At 51.2% G+C, this 21,641-nt stretch overlaps 1 protein-coding gene across 1 annotated transcript in view; it reads left to right on the top strand.

Moving 5' to 3' along the window:
* Positions 1–21,641, top strand: part of PTTG1IP (PTTG1 interacting protein) — a 27,218-nt gene extending 5,577 nt beyond the window's left edge. Inside the window, exons 2-6 of the mRNA XM_033233477.1 lie at positions 4,844–4,896; positions 9,421–9,529; positions 14,506–14,677; positions 15,611–15,657; positions 19,602–21,641. Coding sequence (XP_033089368.1) covers positions 4,844–4,896; positions 9,421–9,529; positions 14,506–14,677; positions 15,611–15,657; positions 19,602–19,648 — 428 coding nt within the window. The 3' untranslated portion in view covers positions 19,649–21,641. The remainder of the gene's footprint in view (positions 1–4,843; positions 4,897–9,420; positions 9,530–14,505; positions 14,678–15,610; positions 15,658–19,601) is intronic.

Raw genomic sequence — 21,641 nt, 5'->3', positions numbered from 1 at the left:
TGTTCCTACCCGCTGAGATCCAGGACCACAAGTTGCATTTAGTCGTTGTGTGTCTTTAATCTCCACTGATCTAGAAGAGTTCCTCTTTGTTTTCAGAAAGCCGGTTTGTGGAGGGACCCTCAGTGGGTCTTACCGGTGTTTCCTTTTATTTGATCCACGTGCGCTTTGGCAGGAGCATGGCGCAGTGATTCTGTCCTCTCAGTGTCCTCCGTCGGGGGCACGTGCTGTCACTTTGTCCCATCATCGTGTTGTTCTGGGTTATGGTGGGGATAACTGATCTTTTGGGAGGTGCCACCTTCTCCCCCTGAGTAATGACTCACCTGTGGGGAGGTGCTTTGAGACAGTCTTGTCAGTCCACAGGCAGACCCAGTGGACTTGACATCTTCGGGGAATTCTTGCCGGCGCTAGTGTTGGCGGTGATGATTGTAAAATGGAGGCTTCTCAACTCATCATTTCTTCAGCGTTTGCCACTCGGTCTTCTCTTTATTTCATGTCAGTATGAATTCTAGGGCTTAGAGTTCACGACTGTTATCATTTATTTTGATGCTCAGTTGGCTCAGATTTGGCTAGAAAGACTCCCTCCAGGCTGGCTTCTGGCTCCTCTAGCCATTCATTCCTGTCCGTGCCACTCTCAGGCACTGCACACTGTCTGTGGCTCATCTTGTCCACTTTCTGCCCCACTTCTGGAATCAGCCGTTTCTCCGAGGAGCTCTGCTTCCTGCTGCTGGGGAACAGCATCTAGAAACCAAGACCTGGGCACCAAGAATCCACCTCTGCTGCTGAGTGTTGTCCTTTCTCGGCGCTTTCAGTGGACAGAGCTGGGAGTTGAATTTTAAAACTGAGAGTTCATCTTGGTACCCGTCACATTGCAGCACCATGGGGGTCTGTGCCCACCATCAGCCCACCGTTGCCCCTTCCTCCCACAGTGCCAAGTCACTGGGGACTTCGAAATGTCAGCAGTGCTGTCCCTTTTTTTTTTTTTTTTTTGAGACGGAGGCTCGCTCTGTCGCCCAGGCTGGAGTGCAGTGGCGCGATCTCGGCTCACTGCAAGCTCCACCTCCTGGGTTCAGGCCATTCTCCTGAGGCCCCCGCCACTGCGCCTGGCTAATTTTTTGTATTTTTAGTAGAGACGGGGTTTCACCGTGGTCTCGATCTCCTGATCTTGTGATCCGCCCGCCTCGGCCTCCCAAAGTGCTGGGATTATAGGCGTGAGCCACCGCGCCCGGCAGCAGTGCTGTTCTTATCAAAGTCCTCTGTAACCCTGCCTCTCAGCAGTGATTTCAGAAATTAAGGCTTTTCACTGGTTGCCAATTTTCTTTACCTCCCTGGGGCTGAATACAACCTGTTGTTTCAAGTATCTAAAGTGGCTTAAAATAAAATTCTACATAAACTGAATAGCACACCCCTAGAGACTCTGAGGAAAGTACTACTTAGTGATAATTGCTATAGAACATGTGACAAAATGTGCTTTCATTTCAAATAAAGTGGAGATTTATTTAGAAAAGTGGAGTGTAGAATTACACTGTTAAATAGAAGGATCCCAACAATGGACTCGATGTGTTATTAGTCCCTCTTGGTAAACGTAATGAGTGAAATTGTAATTTAAAGCTGAAGCTCTTTTCCCTCCATTTCATCATGAAACTCTTCACATGTACAGCAAAGCTGAAGGATTTTGTGGTGCGCGCTTGTGTACCCGCCACCTCAGGCGTGTCACCACGCTTCGCTGTGTTGCATTTATCCAGGTGTCCCCACAGCCTTCCACTCCTGCGTGAGTGTCAGGCACAGACATGAGTGTCAGTCACAGACGTGAGCGTCACTCACAACGTGAGCATCAGTCACAACGCGAGCTCAGTCACAGATGTCAGCGTGCTCTTCTGCCTTCACTGTGCCTGTCAGGGACCAGAGTTTAGAGTTGTCTTATTTTTTTTTTGAGATACATTTTTCATACAGGGAAATGTAGGAAACAATTGTGCTGTTCAGTGAGTTACACCCATGTAGCCGGGACCGAGACAGACCCTCGATCTGGAAGATCGAGCCTCCCCCATGCATGGCTGCCCCCAGGCAGCCATTGTCCCCTTCCCTCCATAGGTGAGTCTCACCTTTTCTAGAGCAGCATGGCCACGAAATTACACGGTTGGGTCTTTTGAGGAAGGCATCTTTCACTCACATGATGTGCTTCAGACTCATCCGTGTTTTACATAGACCAGTTCATTTCTTTTCATCGCTGAACAGTGTTAGTGATTGCACAGCCACATAGCTCACCTCTAAAGGAGAGACACAGAAATCAGCCTTTTGTATTTGGAATGCCTTTTCCAAAGATCCCTTCATCCGGGAGCCGCATGTTTGCTATTCTTGATGCCCTGCTGGTATTGTGTGAGTGTTCCAGTCTGTCTGTCCACCCTCCTACAGAGTGACATCTGGGCTGTGTCCACTTGGGGCTGTCACAGGGCGTTCCTGCGCAGGTCCGTCTGTGGATGCGGGCTCCCTCTCTTCTGGATGAAATACTAAGAGTGGAATTGCTGAGTCATAGGTGGTGGCATGTTTGTTTAGGAGCAGCTGCCAGACCTTTGCAAATGATTGAGCCATTTACACTTCCAACACTGTGAGAGTTCTGTTGCTGTGCATCCTTGCCAACATTTGCTATTGTCATTCTCTTTAATTTTAGCCATTCTGGTGGGTGTGTAGTCATCTCTTGTTGGAGTTTTAATTTGCATTTCTCTAGTGACTGGTGATGAGCACAGAGCTCTTTTCAGTGTGCACAGTGGGTATGTGTGTGTGTGTGTTACGGGATTGGGGGAGTTAGTCAGCGTGTGTGTGTGTGTGTGTGTTATGGAATTGGAGTAGGCAGTCAGCGTGTGTGTGTGTGCGTGTGTTACGGAATTGGAATAGGCAGTCATCGTGTGTGTGTGTGTGTGTGTGTGTTACGGAATTGGGGGAGTAGGCAGTCAGCATGTGTCTGTGTGTGTTATGGGATTGGGGGAGTTAGGCGGTCAGCATGTGTGTGTGTGTGTGTTACGGAATTGGAGTAGGCAGCGTGTGTGTGTGTGTTACGGAATTGGAGTAGGCAGTCAGCTTGTGTGTGTGTGTGTGTGTGTTACGGAATTGGGGGAGTAGGCAGTCAGCATGTGTCTGTGTGTGTTACGGGATGGGGGAGTTAGGCAGTCAGCATGTGTGTGTGTGTGTATTACGGAATTGGAGTAGGCAGCGTGTGTGTGTGTGTTACGGAATTGGAGTAGGCAGTCAGCGTGTGTGTGTGTGTGTGTTACGGAATTGGGGGAGTAGGCAGTCAGCATGTGTCTGTGTGTGTTATGGGATTGGGGGAGTTAGGCAGTCAGCGTGTGTGTGTGTGTGTGTGTGTGTGTTACGGAATTGGAGTAGGCAGTCAGCGTGTGTGTGTGTGTGTGTGTGTGTTACGGAATTGGGGGGGTAGGCAGTCAGCATGTGTGTGTGTGTGTGTGTTATGGGATTGGGGGAGTTAGGCAGTCAGCGTGTGTGTGTGTGTGTGTGTGTTACAGAATTGGAGTAGGCAGTCAGCGTGTGTGTGTGTGTGTGTGTGTTACGGAATTGGGGGAGTAGGCAGTCAGCATGTGTCTGTGTGTGTTACGGGATTGGGGGAGTTAGGCAGTCAGCATGTGTGTGTGTGTGTGTGTGTGTGTGTGTGTGTATTACGGAATTGGAGTAGGCAGTCAGCGTGTGTGTGTGTGTGTGTGTGTGTTACAGAATTGGGGGAGTAGGCAGTCAGTGTGTGTGTGTGTGTTACGGGATTGGGGGAGTAAGCAGTCAGTGTGTGTGTGTGTGTGTGTTACGGGATTGGGGGAGTAGGCAGTCAGCGTGTGTGTGTGTGTGTGACAGGATTGGGGGACTAGGCAGCGTGTGTGTGTGTGTGTTGTGTGTGACAGGATTGGGGGACTAGGCAGTCAGCGTGTGTGTGTGTGTGTGTGACGGGATTGGGGGAATAGGCAGTCAGCGTGTGTGTGTGTGTGTGTGACGGGATTGGGGGAATAGGCAGTCAGTGTGTGTGTGTGTGTGTGTGTGTGTGTGACGGGATTGGGGGAATAGGCAGTCAGTGTGTGTGTGTGTGTGTGTGTGTGACAGGATTGGGGGATGGGGGAGTAGGCAGTCAACTTGGTTGCGTGTTGGAAGTTATTCATGCCGTTACTCTTGCTTCTGATTGGCTTGAGTTCCAGAGCTGTTGGCTGCGAGGAGTTGGACCCCTTCCTTAGGAGCAGTGCTGTGAGTAGCGGGCAGAATCCCAGGGTGTTCTGCATGATTGGAGCAGGCTGGCGCGCCGGGCCTCTCCCTTGGTACAGGGAGCTTAGCCCAGTCTGGGGTGAGGCTGTCAGGGGACTGAGACCTTGCTTTGTCACATGAGATCTGTAGGTGAGTCCGAAGACACAAGTGTGCTGCTTGGCAGTGTTGCTAGCGTCGCTGTGGCCTTGGATGGAGGCTCCTGGGTTCCCAAAAGAATACGTGCTGATGAGCGGAAGGTCCCAGCGGGTTCGTGGCTAGTGATTACACAACCACAGGGCGCACCTCCTCTCAGAGGGATCAGAAACACGGCTCTGTGTTGGACTCTTCTCTCCCAGAAGAGCCCTTGCAGACAGGAGCCACGTGTTTATGCCCTTGGTGCCCAGCCTGCAGTGGGATTCCTGAACACTCGTTCCAGATGCCTAGAAGAAGGCTTGTTACCAGCAGGGCTCAGGAAGAGGACCTTCATTTGGTAATTCCAGATCAGAGGTTCTTGGTGCTGCGCCCCTCTCTGGTGCCCACCCTGCCCTTCTGGACTAGTATTTACACTGCCTGAGTCTCAGTGACTGACTTGTCTCTTGCCTCTTTCCTGCAGCTTGTTCTCAGAACACAAACAAAACCTGTGAAGAGTGCCTGAAGAACGTCTCCGTAAGTAGCACGCGGACTAGAGACTAGAGTGCCGTCCAAACCGTCCAAAGGCACACGGGCTTTCTCTAGGTCCAGGGAGCCGCCGGGATGTGTGGAGGGCTCTGTTGTTCGGGATTTGGGGGATGGTTTTTTGAATAGTTACTAAATGTTACTTCAGCCCTTTCAGGCATATCAGACCTTCTCCTGAAAACTGCAGTTACTGTCTGAGCATGGTCAGTATCCATGATTTCACTCCTGTGCACACGGGGCCACACTGCGGGTCAGCACTGCGGGTCAGCCTTCCCCACGAGGCCCCTAGCGAGAAATTGGGCTGTCCATAAAGCCGCACCCTAAGGCTGGGAGCCCGTGTTTCCCGGGCTGTCAGGGGCTGCAGCAGAGGCTGCTTTCTGAGCTCCTCACACAGGATTGGAAGGGGCAGAGCAAGGAGAGAAAGGCACCAGCCCTTTGGGCCGGTGGGCCAGGCTGTCCATAGCACTCTCTGGTCGTGATCTGGGGCTCAGGTTTGGATTTTGTCCCTGGGCCTTTTAAATACCTGTGTGCCCTTCAACAAGAGGGTAGCGGTCTAGAGCAAAGTTCCCTAAGCCTCCACGGCGTGGGGTGGGGCCCAAGACTCCCTGGGGTACCTTCCCAATGGAGTCTGATGCAGATGTCCACGTGGGAGAAGGAGCACCCGTGGTGGGAAGCAGTGCCACAGTGCAGGTCTTGTTAAAGGCGTGTGAACAGGGTCCTTTGGCTTTCTCTGCATGGTGGCCTGCTCTCAGGCCCGCCTGGCTGGCACCTGTTAGGCTTGCCTTGCTGTGCAGCCCTTGGTTCAGCAGCACCCACGTCTCCTCACAGCACTATGAAGTCAGCGTGGGAAACCTGAGGGAAGGCCTGCGGCGGGTGGAAGTGGTTAGGCAGAAAACAGCATCCTGTGAGGCCTTTTTCTTAGGATTCCTGAGAGGCACCCCCTGCCCCTTCCAGTCGGGTTTAGCAAGTGTTGAGAACTGCAGGGTGAGGCTTCCTTTTCCCAGCAGTGAGGTTTGAGGACATGAGGAGGCTGGGAAAGATGTATTAGGTGATTTCCATTCCAAGGCATGAGCCATGTTCTCAAAAAACAGTTCTTCCTGCACGAGGCAGTGGCATAGGTTTGAGACACATCTTGTCAGTTTGTGGCACTTACCTGGATACTTGCGTTTGCTGATTAAAAATTGAAAGACGGTCCGGGCGTGGTGGCTCAAGCCTGTAATCCCAGCACTTTGGGAGGCCGAGGAGGGCAGATCACAAGGTCAGGAGATCGAGACCATCCTGGCTAACACGGTGAAACCCCGTCTCTACTAAAAATACAAAAAATTAGCCGGGCGAGGTGGCGGGTGCCTGTAGTCCCAGCTACTCGGGAGGCTGAGGCAGGAGAATGGTGTGAACCCGGGAGGCGGAGCTTGCAGTGAGCCGAGATCACACCACTGCACTCCAGCCTGGGCGACAGAGCGAGACTCTGTCTCAAAAAAAAAAAAAAAATTGAAAGACGCTGTTTCTGTAGTTTCAGATCTTGACATTGGTGATGTTGAACTTGCTCCAATGCCCTGGTCCTGGTGCATTTTCTAGATGGTGCTTTTTAGTCCCTGGGTTTTTCTATTGGAAGTCATTTCAGCCTTAAACACAGCTGACTATTGTATGTGGCTTTGTAGCCTAGAGCATGTTTTTGCCATAGTGCCCTGTGTGACCCTCACCACCCCCGGGCGGGGTGTGGTGATGGCAGCCATCTCGTGGATGAGGCGGGGTCGAGGGACTTGCCCAGGTCATCGTGGATGGGGCCAGTCCAGAAGGCTGAAGGCCTGACTCCAGTTCTGAACCCAGACAGGGCAGTGAAGAGGGCCGCTTGCCTCGCAGCTAGCTCCAGGCCTGCATGGGCGTGTTCTTGGGCACACGGGAGGTTTCTGGAAGGAGGTGTCTGTGCCTGGGAGGCCTCAAGAGAACCCTGCGTGTTGGAACAGAGGCTGTGGTGGGCTGTGTCCATGCTGCTGAGGCTGTGGTGGGCTGTGTGTCTCTGCTGCTGAGGCTGTAGTAGGCTGTGTGTGTGTGTGCTGCTGAGGCTGTGGTGGGCTCTGTGTCTGCTGCTGAGGCTGTGGTGGGCTGTGTGTGTCTCTGCTGCTGAGGCTGTGGTGGGCTGTGTGTCTCTGCTGCTGAGGCTGTGGTGGGCTGTGTGTGTCTCTGCTGCTGAGGCTGTGGTGGGCTGTGTGTCTCTGCTGCTGAGGCTGTGGTGGGCTGTGTGTGTCTCTGCTGCTGAGGCTGTGGTGGGCTGTGTGTGTCTCTGCTGCTGAGGCTGTGGTGGGCTGTGTGTCTCTGCTGCTGAGGCTGTGGTGGGCTGTGTGTGTCTCTGCTGCTGAGGCTGTGGTGGGCTCTGTGTCTGCTGCTGAGGCTGTGGTGGGCTCTGTGTCTGCTGCTGAGGCTGTGGTGGGCTGTGTGCTGCTGAGGCTGTGGTGGGCTGTGTGTATGCTGCTGAGGCTGTGGTGGGCTGTGTCTCTGCTGCTGAGGCTGTGGTGGGCTGTGTCTCTGCTGCTGAGGCTGTGGTGGGCTGTGTGTCTGTGCTGCTGAGGCCGTGATGGGTTGTGTGTGTCTGCTGCTGAGGCCGTGGTGGGCTGTGTGTCTGTGCTGCTGAGGCCTTGGTGGGCTGTGTGTCTGTGCTGCTGAGGCCGTGATGGGTTATGTGTGTCTGCTGCTGAGGCTGTGGTGGGCTGTGTGTCTGCTGCTGAGGCCGTGGTGGGCTGTGTGTCTCTGCACTGCTGCCTGAGCTGCTTGCTATGTGCATATTACTTAATCGATCAGAAAAGCAATGCAACAAAAACCAGAAAAGAGAACGCCATGTCCTCCCAATGAGCTCCTGTGGCTCATGGTACCACTGTCATGGAAAAATGGAAAATCGGACATTTACAACTTGAGCCATTTGAAAAGGGAGGATTAGCCAAAAATCGTTAATCGCAAGCAAAACCCCTGAAATTTAAGATACTCCCTAATGACCAAAATAAACAGAGTTTAACTGTTACTTGTTGTGTTATACTGGAAACCACTTAAACAGGACACTAAAGTGGTCACTGTATAAGTAGCCCTGGGAAAGAAAGCCCAGGGGACATTGTTATATTTTTTTGTGACAACGACTTTCACCCTAACCAGGGCCAAAAATGTCATGACTTTCTATCCTATATCCTATTAAAAAGTTAGCAACACTGTTAATGTGGAGATTTGAAGTAACAGGCAGTCTGGAGTTGGGTCTGGTCTTGGGCTGGCGCATCAGGTGCTGCCGAACGGCAGTTCTTTTTTTTTTCCTTTTGAGAAGAGTTTCACTCTTGTTGCTCAGGCTGGAGTGCAACGGTGCAATCTCGGCTCACCGCAACCTCCACCTCCTGGGCTCAAGCAATTCACCTGCCTCAGCCTCAGGAGTAGCTGGGATTACGGACATGCGCCACCACACCCGGCTTATTTTGTATTTTTAGTGGGGACGGGGTTTCTCCATATTGGTCAGGCTGATCTCGAACTTCCCACCTCAGATGATCCGCCCACCCAGCCTCCCGAAGTGCTGAGATGACAGGCGTGAGCCACCGTGCCCGGCCTGAATGGCAGTTCTTTTACCCCTTCCTGTGCCACCTGCCTGCGTGCTAGGCTATTTCCTGTCGTGCTTGGTGCCTGGCTCACAGAGCGCTTGTGGACCTTGTTGTGTACCGCTGTGGCATGTGCTGGGCCCAGCTCTGGGCTCTTACACACACATACGGGTGTGATGGTGTTGTCTTCACACCACTACGGCCTCATACCTGATGTTCGAGGGGCTCAGACGAGCATCCATGAGGTTCTCTCCAGCTCTCGGTTTAGGGCAGGCTGAGCCTTAGTTGCATCATCTTTCAAGTTGTGCAACTTAGTGCATTTGTGAAGGTCAGAGGTAGGAAGCATGGTCCTTTCTACAAATGGTGACCATGCTCACCAAAGTCCATTCAACACAAACTCATTGAGTGCCTGTGATGGGCCAGGCTATGTCCTGCGTTCTTGGGATGCTTCAGCCAGTGATGTGCGTGGGTGCCCAGCATGCGGGGAGGAGAGGTCTACAGACCTCACAGGAGATGAGGAGGGGGTGGAAGCAGGTGGTTGTGTCCAGTGGTTGGTCAGGGCAGGGCTCATCCAGTCAGTGGGGAGCCACACAGATGTGGGGAGAGTACTCCAGGCAGAACAGGCAGGCTGAGCTGAGGCTGTGAACAGGAGGTGGAGTTGGCAGCACAGAGGCCCCGTCGCCTCAGTAGGGTGAGTTGTGGAAGAGGTGTGAATGACGCGGGCCTTGATGAGTCCATGGAGAGCTGACAGGGCTGCTGGCTGCTGTGCTGGGTGTGGACTGAAGGGCGGTGAGGGTGAAGGCAGAGACACGGTGGGAGGGGGAAGGCTGAGCCTTTACAGCCATCCACAGAGTAGATGCACTGGTGGGCTGTAGGCAGAGCCAGGACAGTTCTTTCTTTGTTTTTTCTATTGTATTTCTAACGCTTATTTAATGTTGTTCTCTTTCAGTGTCTTTGGTGCAACACTAACAAGGCTTGTCTGGACTACCCAGTTACAAACATCTTGCCACCTGCTTCCCTTTGTAAATTGAGCTCTGCACGCTGGGGAGTTTGTTGGGGTAAGTCATTTTTTTCATTTGCTTCTTGCAAAATCGATGCTTCTTTGAAAATAGTAGTATGGGCTGGGTGCGGTGGCTCACGTCTGTAATCCCAGCACTTTGGGAGACAGAAGCGGGTGGATCATGAGGTCAAGACATTGAGACCATCCTGGCCAACATGATGAAGCCCCGTCTCTATTAAAAATACAAAAATTAGCTGGGCATGGTGATGCGCACTTGTAATCCCAGCTACTTGGGAGGCTGAGACAGGAGAATGGCTTGAACCCAGGAAGCGGAGGTTGCAGTGAACCGAGATTGTGCCACTGCACTCCAGCCTGGCGACAGAGTGAGACTCCGTCTCAAAAAAAGAAAATGGTATTATGTGCCCAGTTAGCAGAAGTTGCTAGAAAATGTGATGCCAATAGCTCTGTGACTCCCAGGGAGAGGCTGGGAAGCCAGGGGTGATCTGGTGACCGGGAAAATATCCCTGGGGCTCCCTGGGGAACCTGGAGGACCTCCTTCAAGGTCAACCCAGCACTGAGCTCTATCTCACCACATTACAGAAGGTGTGGGGGAAGGGCGAGTTGGAAGGCAGTGTGTCTGACTTCTCTGCTCAGTATGTTTTGTTCATGTGTCACCCCGAAACTCATCTATGAATTCCTCTAGAATCTGCAGTTTTCCCAGCTTGAGAATCCCTGCTTAGTGTGGACACAGCCCTCTTTTTTTGTGTGCTTATCTTTGTATATTTGATTTTGCGGGCATTTTTAAATTAGGGGTATCAGCTCTTGTAAGATTCAAATTGTTTCCTAGTTTGCCTTTTTGCCTTTTTTTTTTTGAGACAGAGTCTGGCTGTGTCACCCAGACTGGAGTGCACTGGCACGATCTTGGCTCACTGCAAGCTCTGCCTCCCGGGTTCACGCCATTCTCCTGCCTCAGCCTCCTGAGTAGCTGGGACCACAGGCGCCCGCCACCACGCCCGGCTAATTTCTTGTATTTTATAGTAGAGATGGGGTTTCACCGTGTTAGCCAGGATGGTCTCGATCTCCTGACCTCGTGATCTGCCCACCTCGGCCTCCCAAAGTGCTGGGATGACAGGCGTGAGCCACTGCGCCTGGCCCCCTAGTTTGCCTTTTAAAGCAGTCCGTGGTGTGTTTTGTTACCTGGAACTCATTGTCATGTAGTTGAATTTATTCATCCTTTAGGCTTCAGGTTTTGGGGTAATACGTAGGGTTCCCAGGCTTTGTAAAGGAGCAGTGTTTTCTTAAGGCGTTTTGATGATTCCTTTTGTTTATTTGCATCTTGGGTCCCTCTGCAACTTACGTCTTATTTATCGCTCTTATAATTGATTTCCATTTCAAAATCTCTCAGACTCCACCCGAAACAGCTTGTTGTCAGTGTTGAGGCCTAGAGAATTCAGAAGCTTGCGTGGTGTTGGTGGCTGTAGTGTGGGATGTCTGGCAGGGGAGGTGGTGGTGTGTGTGCACATTCGTGTGTGATGTGTGTACTGTGTGTGGTGCATGTGTGTGTGTGTGTGTGAACATTCATGTGCCCATCAGGTCTTGTGTGTTCCTGTCATGTCTGCCCAGGGCCTGGTCATGCCTGCCTCCACCTTGCCTTGTCCCTTCCATGGAACTTCCCTTAATGACCACACTGTAGAGATAGCTCCTGGACCTGGGGAGCCTTGCCCTTTGGAGCACCTGTTCTGGAGGTGTTTTTAGTGGCACATAGCTTCTGATGAAGTGCACACATCTCAAGTCTCCCTCTGCATGGACTGTGGTTTATAGCCTACACAGTGCACACACGTGTGCGTGCGTATATTCAGTGCATGTTTGCATACTTATACAGGTTATCACCACTCACAGCAAAGTAGGTAGGACTTCCAGGACTCTCAGAAGGCCCAGTTCCTGTCAGGACCCCCACAGGAGCCACTGACTGGACTTCCCATCACCACAGATGAGTGTCGCTGGTTCCAGCCTTTATGTGGAGGAAATCCTGTGCTGTATTGGACGTTTTATTCAGCGTGTGCCCGAGATTCATGTCAGCTGCCTGCACCAGTTGTCTGTCTCGTGCAATGTTCTACAGCTGTTCAGCCACGCTGCCGCCCAGGGACGTCTGCGTCCTTCTCTTGCTGCCGCCCAGGGACGTGTGGGTCCCTCTGGTGCTGCCGCTCAGGGACGTCTGAGTCCTTCTCGTGCTGCTGTGAGCGGTCTTGTGTTGGCGCCGGCACAGGTGCTCACTTCTGGAGGCACGTAGGAGTGGAGTTGCTGCGTCACAGAGCATATTTGTGTTTAGCCTTAGTACATCTGCCAAACATTTTTGGAGTGGCTGTACCAATTTGGCCTCCCCCAAGCAATGTGGGACTTGGTTTCCCCACATCCCTCCCAGTGTTTAGGGTCACCAGCCACCCTAAGTTTAGTCCATCTAGTGGCTATGTCATGGTGTCTTGTGCTTCTCATCTGCATTTCTGCAGTGACTGGCCGGTCATGCTGAGCACCTTTACAATGGTGGGCGTTTCTGACAATTCTCTTGTGAAATGAAATTCCCACATTAGGCTGCAGAAGTGGATGGACACACAGTGCCCACCCTGCACACAAGAGTGACAGCAGGTGACTAGTCACAGTCACAGCGGGGAGGGGGCACTGCACACCACACAGGGTCAGGCAGGGGAACAGGGCTCGGAGAGGCAGCTGTGTTGTGACAGGAGGGTGGGGTGCGATGGGCTTGTCTGGTTAATTCTGAGGCTGAGAGGGAACTGACACCCGCTCCTCCAGGAGAAACAGGAAGTGTGCCTGTCCCTGTTGAAAGGAGGAAGAGGCTGTCTGAGCTGAGACCTTGTCCAGCCTTGACCACGGGAGCAGAGTGGGGAGGAGAAGTTGTGACTGGGCTTTTAGGACCCTCCTGGTTTCACCAGATGCCATGGCGCACATGATAACCAGTTTTAGGTCTCGCACCCCAGGTCCTTGTTTATTCTTACCAATAATCTTAGAACCATTTTTATCCTGTTCTAGGCAAAATTATTTTGGAGCTCTAGTTGTAATGACCTGAAAAACACGCTCACTTGGAGGAAAATGAGATGTCTACAGCACTGGCCGTTTGTCCAGAGGCAAAGCTGCCTCTGTTGGCCAGGCCTTTCCTCGGCGCTGGCCGTTGGTCCCGAGGCAGGAGGCCTCTCTCTGCCAGGCCCCTCCTGCGTCCTTTGGTTTCACCCTGGAGAGTCAGCACGAAGGAGCCCAGAGTGTGCTTCCCATTGGGACAGGATTTCTGTTGGTTTTTAACTCGTTTTAGCTGCTAATCAGAAAAGCTCTCTGAGGGGTAGATATGTTTTAGGGCCAGCCATCTTGTTGATCTCATTGGGTTTTTTAGTTGATTTTTCTGGAGTTCTCCAGTCAAAAAATGACATCTTCTGCCAATGAAGATCCCCTCTGTAGTTCTCCCTATTACTATAATTTTTGCAACTCTATACTTCCAGAACAGGTCAGAGGAGGAAAAAACACAGGATTAAAAGTTCAAAAGGCATTTGATCAGATGTAACCTCCTATTCCTGATTTTCAAACTGTTTTAATAAACTAAGAAATGAATTCTCTTAAACAAGTAACCCACTAGAAGTGGATCTCAGGGTCCAGGGCAGCAGGAGGGTGAGGCTGAGGGAGCCCCAGAGGCCTGGCTGTCAGCCTCCTTGCCAGGGCCCAGGCGTGCAGCAGGTGTTCACTCCCAGCCCCTGGAGGTCAGAGGTTGTCACCTGTGGTGGTGGCACAGCTATTAACTGTAGTTAAAAACAGTGAATCATGCAGTCATCTACTGCCCAGGGGAGTTTGCTTATAAAGCCATCTTCAGGAGGCTGGGTGGGTGTTTTTGTTTTTTTCAGGATGGTGTCTTGCTGTGTTCCCCAAGCTGGAGTGCAATAGTGCAGGCATAGCTCACTGCAGCCTCAACCTCCCGAGCTCAAGCGATCCTCCCACCTCAGCCTCCCATGTCGCTGGGACCAGAGGTGCATGCACCACACCCAGCTAGTTTTTAAAAAATTTTTGTAGAGATGGGCAGGGGTGGGTCTCACTTTGTTGGCCAGGTGGGTGTTAAACTCCTGGACTCAAGCCATCCTCCCATTTTGGCCTCCCAAAGTGCTGGGATTATAGGTGTGAGCCACTGTGTCCAGCCAAGAAGGCTATTTGAACTGCATGATTGAAAACATGTTTGCAAAAGTAGTGTTACAGTATTTTTTGATTGACTCTAGTTTGAACTGAATGGAAAAATCTTGGCTGATTTTAATATATAGATCTTGAAAAGATGTTTAAAAGAATAGTAAGATCTGTTTTAAATGTGCATGTGTCTCCGAAGGCTGGTTAAGGAAATCGTAACAGGGTTTGGGACTGATTAGTCAGCCGTTCTTCAACCCCAAGGTCCCCAAAATATTCGGATTTGAAGATGATCCCGTCTTGTTCCGTGGCCTCATCCGCTCCTCCACGGTCATTCCTTATGAAACTGGCTGCCAGTATGTGCCCTTTACATAAATTTATTGTAAATAAAAATTTACAGTATTTCTCTTGTAAATCATTGTAATATTCTTGACTGTGGTTTAAACAAAAAGCAAAGCTGCATCAGGCTTAACCTCCATTTCTATGAGTTTAGAATGTCTTAGGAGAATCTGAATACTCTCCTAAGTATTGGAATTTTGGTTTAGTTAACTTTTCTCAGGCTTGAAATACCTTTTCAGACTCAACTGAGACAGACTACTCTGTCACTTCAGTTCATTGTGGTTAATATTATAAACCACAGATAGGAACATGTGGCTGAAAGGAGACTCGGAGAGGGCGGGACCCTGGGGGGTGGGGGCAGGGCCACAGGCTTTCCACACCCCAGGAGCCAGCTTCCTGGCCGAGGCGGCTTTCCTACTTATGCTCCTGTGTGCCGAGGTTGTTCCCCAGGGACAAGGGAAGGCTGCGGTGCTGGGTCGGTTATGTGTCTGGGGCGGCCCTAACTCCAGGTGCTTGAATCTCCAGTGAACTTTGAGGCGTTGATCATCACCATGTCGGTGGTCGGAGGAGCCCTCCTCCTGGGCATTGCCATCTGCTGCTGCTGCTGCTGCAGGAGGAAGAGGAGCCGGCAGCCAGACAGGAGCGAGGAGAAGGCCATGCGCGAGCGGGAGGAGAGGCGGATACGGCAGGAGGAACGGTGAGGTCGCAGTGATGCCTGCTGGGAAAAAGGTCACTTCGAGGGGATGCAGATCTGCCAGGCCATGGAAATCATGTGGACACATCCTGAGTTTCCCTCAGTTTTTAGAAATTAAGAATGTGTATAGTGCCCAGGGGATCTTCTAGGTCGTGGTAGAGAGGGAGAGACCGTGGTGGGAACCTAGCGGTGGCTGCGAACCTTGCTTCCACGGGCTTCCTCGCTGGTCTCCTCCCATCAGTGCAATAAGACTGAGTCTGCGCTGGGTGTCACCAATGTGTGAAGGCTGCTAAGGCGGCTCGTCCCGGCCCAGCATTTGCCAAGAGCAAGCTGAGGCTCAGAGGGGACAGCGTCTGACTGTGGCCAGGTCGGCTCTCCTGTCACCCTTTCCCTGGTGACACAGCACTCTCCTGAGTGTCTGCTGGGGCTCTCGGGTAGCCCTGGGAGGAGGTGGTGTCGTCCACACCTGGCAAGGGAGAGGATCTGAGGGGCCGACTGTCAGGTTGGTGGCGGGTGAGGGTGGACGCGGGACATATTTTCCATGTACTCACCTTGAGGTCACATGCTACTAAGTAAAAGCTGACAATTGCATTTTCCTAACCATTCAGAACCTGGTATATGATTTTTACTGTGTTTTCTTCATATGAAAAAAGCTTTTTAAAAATCACGATATTGGGCATTTGAATTGCTTTTATTGAAAAGAATAGAATAATACATTGGAACAACGTTCAAAGACTGGGTTCGTTGTCACCTTGCCTGTCCTGGTGGGTATGTGGCCTGATGACCACGCTTGTCCCCATCCTGGTTTCACTCTGGGAACTGGAGGGAAGCCACCAGAAGAAACCTGGAGCCTCCACTGAAGGACACGGAAGGGCGTGCCTAGCAGTTCCACCGTACATTGTCGCTTGGTGCTCATCATGTTCCTCTGTGTTTTAGGAGAGCAGAGATGAAGACAAGACATGATGAAATCAGAAAAAAATACGGTAAGGACTGGTCACGCCTCCTTTTTGACTGGTTGGGAGGCGATGGCACGCTGTCTGCGTCCTCATTGGACTGGTTGGGAGGCGATGGCATGCTGTCTCGGTCCTCGTTAGTGCCAGTGGGGCCTGAGATTGGGCTCTGGGTTCACCCATCGGAACAGAAGGAGGTCTCTCCAGAGAGGAACAGCTGGCGGTTGTCGCCAGCAGTGCTGTGGTGAACTCTTTCCTAAGAATATTTTTATCTCAGCCAGTCGTCTTCATGAAGTCTGGTTTCTCAGATACCTCTTTGCTTATCGAGTCACAAGGCTTCGGGGCTGGAAGTCTGCAGCTGTTCTGCTGTCGTGCTGGGCTCCCCGTGGGCGCAGCTACGCAGCCGAGGTGCTGCCGCTTCCTGGTCTTCGTTCCAGGGCGGCCCCTCATCCGCGGGAGCGTGGCTCGTTGCCATCTTCTGAGTGTGGCAGGCGCTCCTTCCAAGCACTCCCCAGCAGCGGCCCTGCTCCCTCTTGCCCAGCCTGGGGGTTCTGTTCTCGTTTGGTTGTATCTGGAGAGATTTTGGAGGGGAGCTTTGAAGGAGCCAGAAGGAATGTATTTGCCAAGTGTAAACCTTTTATTTAGTTGGAGTGAATTGGAAATACGCATTACATTATCTGTGCTCCCCCAAATCACGTGATGTTCACTGCTTAACACTGAACACCATCACCCAGCCATGCTTCGTTGATTCTGTACTGATTTTTTTTTTTTCTTTTTTTGAGACGGAGTCTAGCTCTGTTGCCCAGGCTAGAGTGCAGTGGCGCGATCTTGGCTCACTGCAAGCTCTGCCTCCCGGGTTCACGCCATTCTCCTGCTTCAGCCACCCAAGTAGCTGGAACTACAGATGCCCGACTAATTTTTTGTGTTTTTAGTAGAGACGGGGTTTCACTGTGTTAGCCAGGATGGTCTCAATCTCCTGACCTCATGATCTGCCCACCTCGGCCTCCCAAAGTGCTGGGATTACAGGCGTGAGCCACTGCGCCCGGCCAATTCTGTACTGATTTTAAAGTCCGCAAAGAGTCTAGCGTCTCCTGCGCTGCGTTTGTGGTTGTGTGACGTCATGGACATGGTGGGAACTGACTCCTCGCCTGTGTGAGGTGTGAGGTCCTGGGTTCACGGCAGCCGTGGGCCGCAGGAATCTGTCGTCCTGCGCCCATGGTGCTTTCCTTGAAGCAGTGTATTAAAGGCTAAACCTAATTGGAAAATTTCAGAGCCTTTTCTGACTAATGCAGATGTTTTGAGTCTTCTGTTTGTATTAGGAAATACCAGAAATTTATGGTGTTTTAGGATCCCGCCCACTGGGGGCATGGTGACATCACTGCAGTTGTTTCCGTCATCAGGTAGGGGACGGGACTGCAAAGCCCAGCAGCCACTGTGAGCAGCGCCTCTGTCAGGCGCGGGTGGTTGGCGTTGTAGCCCCCAGAGGCTTGGTTCCCTCTCATGGGGGCTGCAGAGGCCCCATGCTGCTGGTGCCCTGGGCTGTAAACGCTGGGTAGCTCTGCCCACTGACCGGGATGTCCCCTCCCTGTCAGTTCTGGCCTCCTTGGAAAGTCACCTCCTTGTGACTGTGCTGTGACCTGAGGCCAGGTGAGTCCTGCCAGTCTCGAAGTGTCGGCTTTGGGGTGTGAGGCTGCCTTGGCTGCTGGCCCCGAGATGGCCAGCGGCTGATGGAGGCTTTTTCCTACATGTTCCCGCCTATCAGTCTCCTGAGTGCTTCGTGCTTGGGCACTGACTTTCTGGGTTCGCTACTGCCTTGTCCTTGCCCCACCCCCTCCGTCACCTGTTTCCTGGTGTGTGTCTGGAGTGGGTGGTGACCGGGTACCTGCGTGCAACTGTCACAAGGAGCAGCACCAGGGTCGCCCTCCTCAGTGAGCGCATGCCTGTGTTCGTGGAGCGTGGGCCCAGCAGTGTCTGTGCAGGCCTTGGCTGAAGGCAGCATGCTTTCCTTGAAATGGAAGAGTCAAAACGAGCTTTTTGGCACCTAGTGACTAATGTTAATGTAAATAAAAGATGAGGTGGGGACACACACACACACACACACACACACACACAGAGCCCAGCACCTGCTATCGCCAAGTGCAAGCTGTGTTTAAAGTTGCTCGACCTTTACTGTGCCCCAGCTCCCAGCGGGTGTGAGGCTGTGGGCGGCCGGCCAGGTTCTTGGTGGAGCGGTGTCTTCTGTGTCAGGGCCTTGATTGACTTGCACCTGCCATTTTGGTGGTTCATTTGGCCCTTTAATTGCATTGATGAAATTCGCTTTTTGTGCCAGTTTGTAATAAAGCCCATTGAATGGCCTGTGCTTTAGAAAGCCTCGGCTAGGTAGAATAATTCTGGGGAATTCTGGATGGGAGAGTGGGAGAAGGCATGTGAGTCAACCTGGTGCAGTTACATAAAATACCAGCACGCATGCAAAACCCTTCTTTTGGCTTTGGTTTTTCCCTCTAAACTGGAAGTAGACTGAGGAGCAGGTTTTTCAATAAGACCTTAACCAGTCTCTTTGCAGCTGGTATCTGATAACTCTTTCCCAAAACCGACTTTGAGCCTCATCTCCCAAAGCCTGATGCCTGTGGCCCTCCTTGACAGGCAAGAAGGAAACGTGGCTAGGCCCTTCCTTACCATCTGCTTCCCTGCCTCCCCTTCCACCCAGCCCCCAGAATACCTGCAGTGAGTAGCTTTGTTGTAATCACTACAGATAATTTTAGTGTACAATACAGATTTTTAAAGGGAAAGAGAGGCCAGGGGCGGTGGCTCACGCCTTTAATCCCAGCTGCAGGGAGGGATTACAGGGAGACCGAGATGGGTGGATCACCTGAGGTCGGGAGTTCGAGACCAGCCTGACCAACATGGTGAAACCCTGTCTCTACTAAAAATACAAAAATTAGCTAAATGTGGTGGTGGACGCCTGTAATCCCAGCTACCCGGGAGCTAAGGCAGGAGAGTTCCTTGAACCCAGGAGGCAGAGGTTGCAGTGAGCCAAGACTGCACCATTGCACTCTATTCTGGGCAACAAGAGCAAAACTCCGTCTCAAATAAAAAATAAAGAGGGAGAGAGTGTGTGTATGTGCATGTGTGTCTGCAGTGTGAAGGGAAAACTCCTAGTCCTCGGGTAACTACCACGGGTTTACTCTTACGGTTCAATACACATTTTATCCCAGTTCTGTCAGAGTACTTAGAGAGTTAGATTGAGGGTCGTGTTAGTTCTTTCTGTAGCCTTAATTTGAAAGGTTTAAGAGCAAGTATAAACACAAAGTAAGGTCATTGTGTTTATTTTTTTTTATTTTTTTATTTTTTGAGACGGAGTCTCGCTCTGTCGCCCAGGGTGGAGTGCAGTGGCCGGATCTCAGCTCACTGCAAGCTCTGCCTCCCGGGTTCACATCATTCTCCTGCCTCAGCCTCCCGGGTAGCTGGAACTACATGTGCCCGCCACCTCGCCCGGCTAGCTTTTTTTTTGTATTTTTTAGTAAAGACGGGGTTTCACCGTGTTAGCCAGGATGGTCTCGATCTCCTGACCTCGTGATCCACCCGTCTCGGCCTCCCAGAGTGCTGGGATTACAGGCTTGAGCCACCGCGCCCGGCCGGTCATTGTGTTTAATACTAGCCATTCACTGTGGAACTAACCAACCGCTGTGGAAAGAAATGTTTGCCTTAAATTTCTTTTCTTTGCCGAGCATCAGGAAATAAGTGCTTATCTCTTAGGATCTGTTAGAATTCTTGTTTCTAGTAAATTTTTTTTCAAAGTTTAAAGTGGTTTGACTTCAAAAAAGGTTCAGCACAGCATGAGAGCCTGCTTACAACACCCGTTGTTGCTATACCCTCGGTGAATCTCCTTATGAAACTTAGTCAGTCTGGGTGGCTTTTTAAGATTTTGTTTCTGGTTGAATGAATGAAGTTATGATTCAGGTTGATTTTGTTTTCAGGCCTGTTTAAAGAAGAAAACCCATATGCTAGATTTGAAAACAACTAACACGCTCCAGCCGTCAGGCAGTCCCCACGCTTCCTGTGAGGTGCACGCTCCGCAGCACAGCCCAGCCGGGAGAGCACGTGGCCCTCGCGGTCTCCTGACTTGACCAGTGAACCTGCCAGCCTTCTAGGACAGGTGGCCGGAGAGCTGCCCTTGAAGGACAGTCTTCCTCTCGTCCTGCAAACTGGTGACCTTCTATTCCCTGTTCATCTCTGTTTCTAGATTTAGTCACTTGAAATAAGAAATCTTTGGGGTTTGGGGTTTTTTATACTCTTCTCAGTTTGTAAGAAGCTAACTGCACGCAAAGCCGCCTGACGGCACCTAGCACTGTGGCTGTCATTCTCCCGGGGCAGCAGCAGAAGCCTGCCTTCCTCTGTGTGCTAACTAGCTTCACACCCAACAGAGGGAAGACGGTTTGACTTTTGTCGTGAGGAGAACTGACCAGCCCTCATCAGTCCCCATAAAACCACGGACAGCATCGAGTCTTCACACCTGTTGACTCACATGGCTTTTGCTGATGACACGGGGCTCCAGTACACAGTCTGATAAGGACTTACTTCCTAACCTCAATTGTATTAAATAGCATTGGGGAATAGCTAAACCTTTAAAAAAAGAAAAAAAAATTATTGGATTTTCCTCCCAACTTAAAAGATTCTACCAGAAGACTTTCATATAAAAATTCAGGCTCTTTTTGGCCAGTTTTTAAAATTTGTATCTTTACTAGAACGTGAGAATCTTTTTCCCTTGGAAGCTTGAATTATAAATGTGGTGTTTGGCCTGCCTCTGCAGCACCGGTTGCCTGCTCGTGTGCCAGCACTGTTGGGAGGACGGGGCAGGACGCTGCAGCTTTCTCCAGCCCTGTTGGCATCCTCAGTGCCTGCAAGCCTCTCCCTGCCTGTTGGGCTGTCTGGGGGGTGGCCATTTAGGGATCGTGGGGACGGGGTCCACCCCAAGAAGAAAGAAAGGCCCATCCACAGGCCTGGCTCTGGGCCGTGTGCCCCAGAAGCAGGTGTGTCCAGAGCCAGCTAAGGGCTCTCCTCACGCCATCCAGCAGGCGCCAGTGCTCCTTCTGCCTCACGGGACCAGTCCAGCTTCCAGCTGCTCTGGCTCGAGGGTGTTCTGAGCCCTGCCTTCAGAGTGGGCCTCCCCGGGAGCTCTCCAGTGGCACTGCTGGACCTGCCCCACGTTCCTATAAAATCAGGATGCGTGGCTTTAGTAAGTCGACCAAGCGCTTCATGGCAGGGAGAGCAGCGTGCGGGTAAGTCACTGAAAAGTGCTGCCTAAGGAAGTTTGAAAATAGTCCCTGTTCCAGATTGCCTTGAATTTTAAAACGTTTTGCTTTGGGAAAGTAGGTCGACAGCACCTAAGATAAATGATGCATTCCATGTTCACACCTCACAGTCAGGAAAACTGAGAAAACTGTCTTCAGCATGAACTGAAGTTCACAGGCAGATCACTGTGATCCACAACACTAAGAACTCATCAAACAGCTTGATAAGCCTTTTTGACTGTGTACATCTGTACCGGGAATAACATTCCTATGCTGAAAGTTTCACAAAGAATAGAACCTGCACCCAGTTCTTCAGGCTGATTTCTCTGACCTCTTGGGCATTTGTATTTGTAGTAAAGTATTGCAGAGTTTCCTAAGTATTTTATAGCAGCCATCAAAATTGGACTTTGTATTGTTTATTCATAAAAGAAACTTAGTAACAGACTTGAACGAACTTTGTATGAATACAGTAGTGTGTACGCAAAATCAGTGTCCTGAATGTAGGCTGCTGAGTTGAAGGTAGAGCTTGGTTGTTAAACACAGTGGGTGAATCCTTGCGTTCAGTGTAGAAACTACGTCTATAAGGTTGGTCTTAGTCCATCTGATTTTTTCTGAAATACGCTAAGAGCAGCCACAAAACTGTAACCTCAAGGAAACCATAAAGCTTGGAGTGCCTTAATTTTTAACCAGTTTCCAATAAAACAGTTTAATATCTGCATTTGTCTA

The sequence above is a fragment of the Trachypithecus francoisi genome, unplaced genomic scaffold, assembly GCF_009764315.1.
Source record: "Trachypithecus francoisi isolate TF-2019V2 unplaced genomic scaffold, Tfra_2.0 Contig00090, whole genome shotgun sequence".
In the NCBI taxonomy this organism is placed as follows: Eukaryota; Metazoa; Chordata; class Mammalia; order Primates; family Cercopithecidae; genus Trachypithecus; species Trachypithecus francoisi.
The sequence above is the reverse complement of the archived record's forward strand: the minus strand, read 5'-3'. Positions and strand labels throughout refer to the sequence as shown.